This window comes from Zerene cesonia, chromosome 15 (assembly GCF_012273895.1).
Source record: "Zerene cesonia ecotype Mississippi chromosome 15, Zerene_cesonia_1.1, whole genome shotgun sequence".
In the NCBI taxonomy this organism is placed as follows: Eukaryota; Metazoa; Arthropoda; class Insecta; order Lepidoptera; family Pieridae; genus Zerene; species Zerene cesonia.
Genome location: NC_052116.1, coordinates 4,084,390 through 4,096,444, shown reverse-complemented (window position 1 = coordinate 4,096,444; position 12,055 = coordinate 4,084,390). Strand labels below are relative to the sequence as shown.

At 31.7% G+C, this 12,055-nt stretch overlaps 1 protein-coding gene across 1 annotated transcript; it reads right to left on the bottom strand.

Moving 5' to 3' along the window:
• Window positions 1-3,764: 3,764 nt before the first annotated feature.
• Window positions 3,765-10,503, bottom strand: LOC119832651 (inositol polyphosphate 5-phosphatase E). The gene is made up of 10 exons (XM_038356347.1): window positions 9,762-10,503; window positions 9,575-9,691; window positions 9,111-9,239; window positions 8,550-8,707; window positions 7,731-8,003; window positions 7,060-7,160; window positions 6,412-6,537; window positions 5,794-5,911; window positions 4,314-4,452; window positions 3,765-4,005 (listed from the first exon to the last, which is right to left on the bottom strand). The coding sequence occupies exons 1-10, from the start codon at window positions 10,415-10,417 to the stop codon at window positions 3,891-3,893; spliced, it is 1,932 nt and encodes a 643-aa protein (XP_038212275.1). The 5' UTR covers window positions 10,418-10,503; the 3' UTR covers window positions 3,765-3,890.
• Between the last annotated feature and the right edge of the window lie 1,552 nt (window positions 10,504-12,055).

Genomic DNA, 12,055 nt, shown 5'->3' with positions numbered 1-12,055 from the left:
AATAACTTATAGTTGCTATAATATATTGAAATATAAAATACAACATAATAAGTTAGACACAACTGAATGTGGAATATATTTAGACAAAGGGCTTTAAGTTTAAGGCGTCCTAAAGAAAAGACGATTATAAAAGGGACAAAAGGCTAAAATATCCAAGCTGATTAATATAATCACATATGGGGATTCTCCAGACTACATATTAAACTAGAAATAGCAAGTGCATCAAACGGTATTCAAGATATTTGTATACAAAGTAATGATATATTTTTTTTTTAAATAAGATTTTCTTACGTGGAATAACGCATTCAGTGCAAAGATTGTCTTACATGGAATTACGCATTTAGTGCAATGAGGGTTGCGTAGCAACAAACTAATGTATTTAGTAAAACATTGCTTCTATTTATAAAACGTAAATAAACAAAACTATAAATGCGCTTCCACTTTGATTTGTATGATATGAGTTGTTTTTATTCTTTAAAGTTCAGATTTACAAGCTTCTTGAAGAAACTCAGGACATACAAGGATGTTCATTAAGTAATGGAAGACAATAATACATTTAGATTATTTAAAACATATGTGACATGCAAAACTGGAATTTATGACATAAAAAATTACTAACGTGTACTTAAATAAGGGGGACGCGAAAACTTAAATTATGAACTGGGCGTACTATATTATTCTACTGAACACAACAGCTTATTGACGAATACTTCAAGTGAATCCATTGTTCTTTGACCTAATACATTTATTAAAATACAAAATAGTATAAAAGAATTGAAATTAGACGAATTCCATTCTGTTTGAAGCGTGTTTTCTAGATACACATTGAGAAACTATTTTGTAGGTCTAGTCTTATCAGTATGTTGGAAAAGGTAATTGACACAAATTGTTGGCCACGAATACGATTAAGTACATTTGGTACATGTACAAGTAAAAAAAGGATTGATATTTTACTATTTCCATTAAATTAATTTCTGTCTTGAAATCTCAAAGAATTGCAACGAATTTTCAAAACAGAAAAGAGAAATCTACATGTGAATGTAGAATAAAATTTTGTACTACATTAAGAAACTTTATAATCATTAAATCGCATTATTTTCAAATTTCAATTAAAATCTTCAATTCCATTTATTTAAAATTACATTTTAATGATTTTATTGGAGTACAAAACTCCATAAAAGTTTTCCCTTGAATAATACCTAAATCTGTGTCTAGTTTCACTAAATTGGACTGTAATTAAACTACTTATATATTCCATACAGTCATACACTATATAAACACGTTTTTTTGAAGGTCCCACTCCGATAGATTTAACTAAAATTACGTCTTTCTTTTGGAATGAATCAGACTAGAATGTTTTCGATCTAAATTAATGATATATATAAACTATTTAAAAGGAATTTTTTACTTTTTCTTGGACAACAAACAGTTCAAACCTCGTGTTATAATTTGAATTTTTCTGTAGAATCAAAGTCACTAATGATGTAACTTTAACAATACATAATTGAATGTTGGAGATACCGTAATAAAGTTTCAGCGATTGCTTTATATTTCTTTTATACACCAAATCATAAAATACATTATGTATATAATATTGGAACACAAGAATGTACTAAGGCGCATAGGTTTTTATTTTGTGCGTATTTGGTTGTGGATAGCCCACACTGAAAATCGCAGAAACGTTTTTTTCATTAAACGCCACACACATCTACACAAACGTGGCTTCACAAGAGTACTAACACTATTTTCGGTACTATTTTTATTATTTATTTTAAACAAAGAAAAGTGTTAAACAAGAAACTATCACAAATAGGTTTCTCATTAAACATATAATGCGCTACGGACAGACTAAACGTTTATATATATTTAGAGCGAGTCACAAACACCGACTAGACGAATGTAAATCACAGCACTATGTAAAGAAATGTTTGAAACATTTCTTGTGACTGGCCGAATTATGCGTGTAGACTTATTTATTTATCCATCGGTTAATACTGAACTAGGCATTACAACTATAACATAAAACTTCCAATACTAAACTTAATACTGCTATTCTTAGCTTTTTTTTCATCATCTTCACACAATTATTTATGCCTATCGTCGACAAATCGAATATAGAACCATTTTTCTAAAATTGCATTATGGTTCTTGTTATACTAAGATGATATTTTCAATCTCACAGTAAGATAGTAATTATTTTTGATTATTTAGCAATCTGTTGAATTATTTCAAGGAAAAAATGGCGTTTAGTACATTTCAATTTCAAATAAATTTCTTGAATTTTCTGGAATATGACAGAAAATATGAAACACACAGCATTTTAAACATTAAGGCTTCATAAGCATACACAGGCACTCAATAAGGTTTACTCGAACACACAACTAACAATTAAGTTTAACATTTATCTATTATTTTAAATAAACGACAAAAATTCATTAAGTAACACTAAATTAATACATATAAGATAAAAAAAAATACATTTGACTAATGTTGAACTGAAATTGATATGCCTTTTCGAAACTGCCACTTACAAACAAACTCAAATATTTCATAAATAATTATAAAAACGCAAACTCAGGCCTACTACCTGGTTACTTCAAACAACAAAACAGTTTGAAAGATTTTAGGACTCAAAAAAACCATGGACCTTTAATGGACAAAAAACTATTATTGGTTCGATGGAATAAGGTTTTCAATTTCAACGTTACATTATGTAATTAGTTTTACATCATCATCAGCCCATATATGTTCCCACTGCTGGGACACAGGCTATGAGGCTATCCTATGAGGATTCAGGCCATTATTATAATAGTTATATATCACAACCAAATAATACCAGGTTAAAGTAACACAAAATATAATATCGTATACGAAAGTGTACAGTACACACTTAGTGCAAAAAACAACAAATAAATAAAAATAACATCAACTAGACACAAATAAGCTCTGCGAACCAACTACAAACGTAGCTACGTTCAATATTGGGACCAAACATAATCTAACAATACATTATTGGAATACTTTATGTAAAATTAATTACTATAACTAATTAACCTAATGACTATTGTTATAAACACAATGATTGTGGAATACATTTTACTCACATTTGACTAGACGTGTCTTTTTTAAATAACTATTATTATTAATATGAAATTTCAATCCATAAAAAAAGCAAAGCTTTATATATTTATGAGATATGAAAATTATTAGATGATTATATCTTCTTTCGTTTTTTTTTCAATAAATAGTGTGTTAAACATAAAAACATAAATAATTTAGCCCTAATACTTTTATATGCATCGAACATCCATTATTAAATGGGCAAGTACAATTCACCAATAAAACGGATAATTTTGTTGGTGTATTCTATTAAATATGAATTGAATGTAAAGAATAGAACGAATCTATTATACAATATAGTAGTTAAAGCTGAATAGAATAGCTAACTCGATATTACATAGGAATAAAGAACACCCACATGTGGCTTAATACTTATACGTTTAATACCTGAATATTTCGTTTGTTAAATAAAATGAAATTTACCGACCAAAACCTACTGAACGTATTCTCTTAACAACAAAGTTAAAGAATTGCATGCATTGTATGCATTGCATTGCATTTTCATCTAGTCATATTATTATTGTCGGAACCAATAATTTTCAAAATATTTTTATCATATTTATGAAACCATTAAATAACAAAGTGTTGTAAATATATCAATGCAATCGGTAGTTCAGGTGGATAATTTCAACAGTTGGGTTTAAACTAATAAATACAGATATATTGCAAAAAGAAAGAATTAAAAGTGTCAAACTTCCATAGTCTTCGTGTTCAATTTTAAATGGTTTTTTCGAAAAATTTCTGACATTATAGAGTGGTGGTTACCACATTTATTGTATGTTGCACACAGCAGAGGTTCCAGGCGCATGGTCCAAGAGAGCTCGACGACGCTTTATACCTTCAAGATACACTTCACGGTTGAATAGACCAGCTGCTAATGGGACCCTGCAATAAAATATTAATCTTAAATACATGAATTATAAGGTCCAAATTCGACCATAACCACAAACAAAATTCTATATACGTGTGTTGTTGTGTATGCATGGTAGTGTGTGTAATGCCAAATATAATGAAAATTATATTCAATATATTATTTAGACATATTCCTATCAATGATAGTCATAAGTGACTTTAAAACAAAAAAAAATTGAGAATTGTTTTATATCACCATCGATCATTATTATAAGTACCTCTGTATTAAAAATATTTACACAGATTTGTATATTTCAATGTAACGGAAGTTTAATACATACACATCGGTACCAGGCCGTAGTGCTGCTGAGAACAATCCCCACACGGGTTTATGGTCGCTCGTGCATATTGACTGCACCGAGTTGTACGCTAAGCACCTCAACCCAGATGTCACTGGAACCGTGCTAATTCTACGAAGACCTGGGTAAATTGTTTATTCGTCTATTACAGCAAAAATAACAATGTTTGCAGACTTAAAAACCTATGATTGCTTTTAGTTCTTAAGTATGCATTTTATTGTGTTTTTCATGTGGTGAGCCTAATAAAATTATTTGATTCTTGTATCTTAATATATATAAATTACGCGTCACGTTGTTTGTCCGCGATGGACTCCTAAACTACTCAACCGATTTTAATCAAATTTGCACCCCATGTACAGTTCTATCCAACTTTAAATATAGGATAGTTTATTGTAGATTTAATTTATTTATTCAATAAACTTCCAATAGATGTACTTTTGAAACGTCATAACTCAGTTTAACATTTACTAACATTCACCAACAAGAAAGTAAAACTTCTCAATAGAAAAACGAGCGCAGTAGACCTCTCAGTTAAATATATTCGGAAGAAATTAATAATCTGTGCAATCATTAATATATAAATGTAATTAAATTAGTATAACGGTATTTTTATTAGTGGTAGACCTCGGGACTGATTGTTATGGCATTAATGAAGCACAATATGGCTTGTACATTTAATTACAAGCAATTTAATGTAGTTTGCATTTAATAGTATTGCGAATGTGATTCAAATTATTAACTAACTTTTAATAGCCAGGGCCGTACCCTTATTTATACAATTTATAAAGAAGATATTTTTAATCCCAATGAAAATGTTAACCAGTAAAAAAAATTAAACATAAATATGTTATTTGATAGACTTTTATTTTTTTGTTATGGATAGTGATAAAGTGTCCAAATTCTTTGTGCGTATTATGTAAGTATTTTTGTTTAGGGATAATCTTCGGAAGTACGGATCCGAGCCTGAAAAGCAACGCTATTTAGGAATGAAGTTGGTATTCTGCTATGAGGGAACAACAACAAAAAAATTATAATACAAATCTTATTATCTAAATCAAGTGGCAGAAAAGAGAATGCTATGTGCCGTATTTCCAGCGTGCGCTGACTTTTGTTCGGCATTTTCGAACGCTGGCTGTTGCCCGCGGCTTCGCTCGCAACAGTGCATTTCACAGTTGCCATACTTGTCAAATTACAAATTTCGGATTTATTCAAATGCAACTCCCGTCACTTTCTAGCTCTCTGACAGACAGACAGACAGACAGACAGACAGGGACCGCTCCGTGGAGACGTGAAAGAAAAACAAAGGAACACACTTTCGCATTTAAAATATTTGCGAAAACTAAAACTAATAAAGATCAACTCTTTATTAGTTCTACTTAAAAGTCTGTTGTACTATTTTTGTTTGAATAACTACATATGCGTTTTAAGTAAATGAGGCGAGCTGTTACATATAATAATATACCAGCAAATGGGGCAGATGTATTGGTTGCCATGCATCTCGCTTTGAACAGAATGCGATCTGTGTACGCCGGCACTCGCTGTTTGCTTGACGTGTCGAACTTTTGACTGCCTGGATCATACTGAAAATAAATAAGTGTTTAGAAATCTTTATATAAATTATATCAATGTACCATACATTGACAGAGTTGTTGAGTAATTCGAATGTTAAATCATATTTATAATAATAAATAAATAATAATATTATAAAGAGGAAACTTTCGTATTTTTGTGTTTGTAACGTTTGTACTTATAAAACCACTGGACCGATTTCCAAAATTCTTTCACCACAAAAAAGCTGCAATTTTACAGAGTGACATAGGCTATATATGTACTACGAGCGAAGCCGGGGCGAACAACCAGTCTAAAAGCTAACTATAAAGATGAGTGAATATTTTTTACTCTTTTAAAAACTAAAACGTCCGATTTGTATGGAATTTGGAAAAAGAGATAGTTATATTTATACATTCCGATTAACAAATGGGCTTACAGACTTTACGACTTCTATGAAATTAACCCTCGGCACCACGCCCATTTACAAAAGTAATGAATGAATTGCTATGATGATACACGTTATAAATACCTTATAAGTAGGTGGAAATCTGATAGGGGCTTCTCTAAAGTCTCTGAATGCAGCGCCATCTTCGAGCACAGCCGTCAATTGGTCCGCGTGCAAGAGTCCGTGCGGCAAATGTGGGGGGAGGGGGAACTGAAAATAATATTAAAATACCAAATTTTTTCACAATACTTTGTTAGGTTTACTAATGTTATAAATGTGTGTGTGTGTTTCTTTTGTTTATTGCTATCGCTTTGCTTATTTAGCACTGTGAAACATTTAGTTTCCATGGAAATTTGTTTTGATCACTAACGGCGAATTTTGCGGGCGAAGCCGCGGTTAAAAGCTAGTGGATAAAACGGATAAATCTGGTGAAAAATTTTGTGATCTTATTTGACTAAGTTGCTTTCATAGTTAAAGTAATATTATATGATATAGCTATGTGTACAAGTTCTCTCATAAAACTTAATACTTTAATAGATTTAACTTGAAATTTTTCATATGGTCTGTGTTATTTTTTACAAAGTATGCACTTTATCTGCATTTTTTGATTTAAATATTTCTTATCATTACCGTTTCAATTTTATAATGCCATTATCATTACAAATTTACTTTTTGTGGCTTGATTATTGTAAAAAATGGCTAATCGAATATTATCAAATCAATCTTAAATACCTGAGTTTGTTCTATCCACCTCAATACTGCAGCTCTAGGTTCACCAAGTCTAAAGTTTAAGTCACCACACCAGAACACATAGTCAAAATTATTTGTTACATCTGCAAAAAAAAGAAGACACACTATAAAATTAAGAAGAATACCAATTTTATATGTTCAACATTCAACTTTGCGGCTTTCCCTACTCTATAATTTTATTTAAAATTATCTTTAACTTCTCAATGCTCAATAACAAATAAAAAATTTTTGAATATCTAAAATTTCTAAATAATAGAAAAACAATTCGAATTCATATTCATGATATGCATTACGGTTCGGCGAAGAACGCGGGTTCGTTTCCCGCCTCCTGAACAACTGTTTTTTATTCTTTTTAACATAGCTTTTGCATAGCATAGATTAAAATTTTGAAAGTTATCACTACATAATATAAAACAAAGTCGCTTTCTCTGTCCCTATGTCCTTATGTATGCTTAAATCTTTAAAACTACGCAACAGTTTTTGATGGGGTTTTTTTTAAATAGATAAAGTGATTGAAGATTTATATGTATAATAACATCTATTAAACTACTTCAAATTTATCGCGTGCCAAGCCGCGAGCAAAAGTTAATTAACTAAGAATTAAGATAATTCTATTATGTATATTGACTAAACTATGTTACCAACAAACGCACCTTTACTCCTATGTCTACATGGCAAATTCTTTGGTAGATCAATTGATCGGATAATTCTTTTGATATCTGATAGTCTCTCCTTGACTTTCTCCTGATGGGCCGTCAAATGGGCGGTGACAAATAGAAATGTGGAACCAAATAGTGCAAAGGATATTGCCACAGCTCCCTTTGTTCGGAAAGCAGTTCCTGGACGGACGGACAGACTAGCATCTTCTGGCAGAGAACAGAACCAAATCAGGTCCCTTCTAATAAATACTGTTAAGTGAAGTGTACCTGTAAAGAAATAATTTCATGTAAATGTATTTTTTCACACGTAACTGGTGAAGATGCATAATTATATAATATATATGTAATAAAAAGCTTGTACTCCCTTTTAACTAAAACTGCCGTGACAACAAAGTAAGGCATGTTAAGTTCACTTTTAACTGCCGGAAAAGTCGAACGAGTACGACTTTTTGATTGAATGATGATGATGATGAATTTAGGAGCATTTTTGATCTTTGAACATAACTTATATATAAAAACAACCTTAATGGCGCGAATTCGCGTTGTGCTCGCATAAAAAGTAACTTATGTGTTAATTTAGACTATAATTTATCTCTATATTAAATTTTATGCAGAGACACATCACCTTTTTTGTGTGGATGAGAAACAAAAAAACATACATCTACAACTCCTTACAAAGGTGTGCCAAGCAATTTAACAGGCAAAAGCTACATCATTGCCAAATATTATCAAAAACTGTTCAGTAGTTTTTGTATGAAAGAGACACAAACATACATTCATCCTCATAAACATTAGTGGTATGGTAGGACTAACCCAAGTAATAAGAATGTAATAGTAAATGGGATGGACCCAATACTTCTTGTACAGTTATCTCCCACTCTGTTCTCTCTGAATATGACTCTTGTGTACCAATAGCAAATATGTCAGGAACATGCTTCACTTCTTCTGGGAATATGAAATCGGCTAATTCTCTAAAAGAAATAAAAAAAGGGATTATGTAATTAGACAGTACAATATGCATATTTGTTTCAATTACCCCTGTTTACAATTACCCTGATATACTATATGAATTCATTATTATTTAATGATCCATTACTTTGAATGGTCTTTAAAAAATTTACTTTAATATGAAATGAGTTATTTATATGGAACTAGCTGACCCGGCAAACGCTGTTTTGCCTTACTCTTATCATTTAGAGGTGTAAAAAATAGATGTTGGCCGATTCTCATAGATACCGGATAAGCACAAAAAATTTCACCAAAATCGATCAAGCCGTTTCGGAGGAGTATGGCAACGAAAACTGTGACACGAGAATTTTATATATATAGATTTGGCCGCTATTTAAATATATTTTTGTATAATTTTCAACTTACCTAGGTGGAGATTGTCCATTCATATTCCAAGTACCCACAAATATTTTAACTTCCCTATCTGGGAACACATGCTCTAACTCTGCTGTGCCTAGTAAAGAATTAGATGCTAATCTTCCATATAAATAATTTCTGTGAAAAAGTAGATAAGTGAGATCCATCATATAAATCTTTTAATACTTTACAGCTCTAAAGCCTACAGCTAATCTTGATTGGCATAGCTAATTAAACTATAAGAAAATCCTTCTGCGACGCTTGTACCATTTTAATATACCATACAATCAATATTTGAAAATTATAATAGTCACATAATATATGATACTATAATCAGTAATGATACAAGCAACATTTAAATTCTATGTTAATTGCATAGTATGTTTAATATTTTATTAAGTATCATAATTCAATAAATAATGAAAAAGCACAAATAACTATAAGTAAGTAACAAACATAAATAATGGCCCAACCTTTGCCTCGCCTCTTGAGTGGGTATGAGTCGCAGCACTTGTGCAGCAAGCAGTGAGTGACGAGCCAAGCTATCTGTGCTTCCAGCATGTGAAGACCTTGTTATAGTTGACTTGGCTCTGAACAAATACAGTAACATGTATTCTTTTAGCACATATATGCAGACGGCATTAAGCAACAGAAACATACCTTCGTTTGCGGTCCAAAGAATTACTTCTGTCGCTTTCTGGTGATGAAGAATGGTACAGCGGCTTTGTATCATTGGATATTAAATGATCCGCTGATAACCTTTTCACGAACAACTTACTTTTTGGTTTTATGCCTTCAAAGGAACCTGAATGCTCAAAACTTTTCTTAGGATCATCACCTTTCGGAAAAGAAACTGTTGCCTTTGGTATTTCCTCACTTTTTGTACACGATAAACTATTGCCACTTAAACTATTATTAGAATCATTGTTAGGACTCTCTGGTCGTGAATGGGATTCGTCTTTTAAAGAATGACCCTCCACCAAGCTCTTAGGGCGTGACCGTCTAAAGAATGTCTTGCAACATTTGGAATTTTTTTCGTCGTCGTTGTGATGATCTAATAAGGTTGGATGGACGTCACTAGAGTTAGGATCAAAACCAGAGTTTTTACAGCTTCGAGTATGATCCATGCTGGAATCAGCATTGTGGGCACTTTGTGCTATGAATGGATCAGCTGGAGACATCGGTCGTGAGGTTGGTTGGTTGAATTCATCATTAGAATCGGTGTCTACATAGCATCCGACTTTTGGTGACTTTTTAACAAACAGTCGTTTTCGCAAAGAAAGTTTTTGTTTTGCTTTAGTTGGTGAAGTTGTCATTTTTGGTTTTAAACCACTAAGACGATAAATTTATGTTACTAATTACATTTTTACTAAATATAGAAAACATAACCTAAAACTTGATTCTAAATGACATTTCGCGATTGGAATAACGTCATTTCAGTGGGTAATGATTTTTACACACGTTCAAAAATTTCTTAAATAATAACAAGGTAACTTAAAAAAAATACAGTTATTCGAAAATGTATTTTAATAGAGCAATTTTACCAAAGAGTACAATAAACACACATAGTTTACAAAATAATCCATCACTATAGCAACCATCGTTACGGTTGCTATTAGATGCAATTTCTATTTTATATAGCTATAATGAATATAAGATCCGAGAACTAGAATCAAGTCGGAATAAATAGTAAAATAGAACGTCTGCATTATAAGACACTCAGCTAATATTGGTCTACAACAAAATACAAAGAGACAATTTATTAGACCAATTGCCTAGTTATCTAGTATAGTAAAGTCAGCTAGGTAAAATTGCCACAGGAGGGTAAAATGGTCATTCCACGTTGCCGCTTTAATTCTGCGCTTGGCCCGGTGATGGTCTGCCGCCGAGGGTCGCGGTCCTATACTATACCATCACCCGTGAGCCCTGGTCCCTTCATTAGTAGGGTTAGGTTATAGTGCGGTAATAATCCGACACAAATTTCTGCTCCTTTCCCAGGGGGCCCGGCCATGGGTTAAAAAAAAATGGTAAAGTTTCTCAGTGCTATGCCATTTAGTTCAGTAATGGAATCAGAATGTTGTTTTCGTCCTTGTAGAAGGGCGAATCATAATTTTAAATATTCATAATGGTAATTAAATATATTTTTATTATAGACATCTTATATGTCAACATTATTATTATGTTAGGATTGATGCTCCTAAATATAATTACATGATATTGCTTTTTTTATTTAGCTTTTTTGTTGATGTGAATTCTATTTTTGTATAATATTTGATTAGTTGTATATATATATCGATTGTGCTACGTTAATAATATATATTAGCTATTGCTTTGTGCCATCGCGTACACGTTAAACATTCCTTTACAAAAAGGTTGCGTGGAAGAAATTGCTCTTGAGCAATAAGGCCGCCTTTTAGTGCATATATCCGGCACATGTCTTTTTTATAATGACGATTAATAATTTTTCTTTTTTTTCGGTAATGTGTACTATAAATAATAAATCTAATATATAAAATTCTCGTGTCACAGTTTTCGTTGCCATACTCCTCCGAAACGGCTTGACCGATTCTTACGAAATTTTGTGTGCATATCGGGTATGTTTGAGAATCGGCCAACATCTATTTTTCACACCCCTAAATGATAAGAGTAAGGCAGAACAGCGTTTGCCGGGTGCAGCTAGTAAATAAATAAATATTGCATGTTTCCATTTTATTGTAGAAAATATGATAATTATATTAGGATACAAAATTAACTCGCTTCATTATAATACACTCAAATTTCTCGCACAGTACATAATAAAATGTGAATTACAGAATTTGCGTCTACACGTGTCCTGTTCCAGGTACCAATAAGTTGGTGACATTACTTGGGCGTCTTGGATATAAATTACTACCCGTCACTGATTGTATTCCATCACCTTAAAAAAACAATGATAAGCAATTTGCAATTTCTTG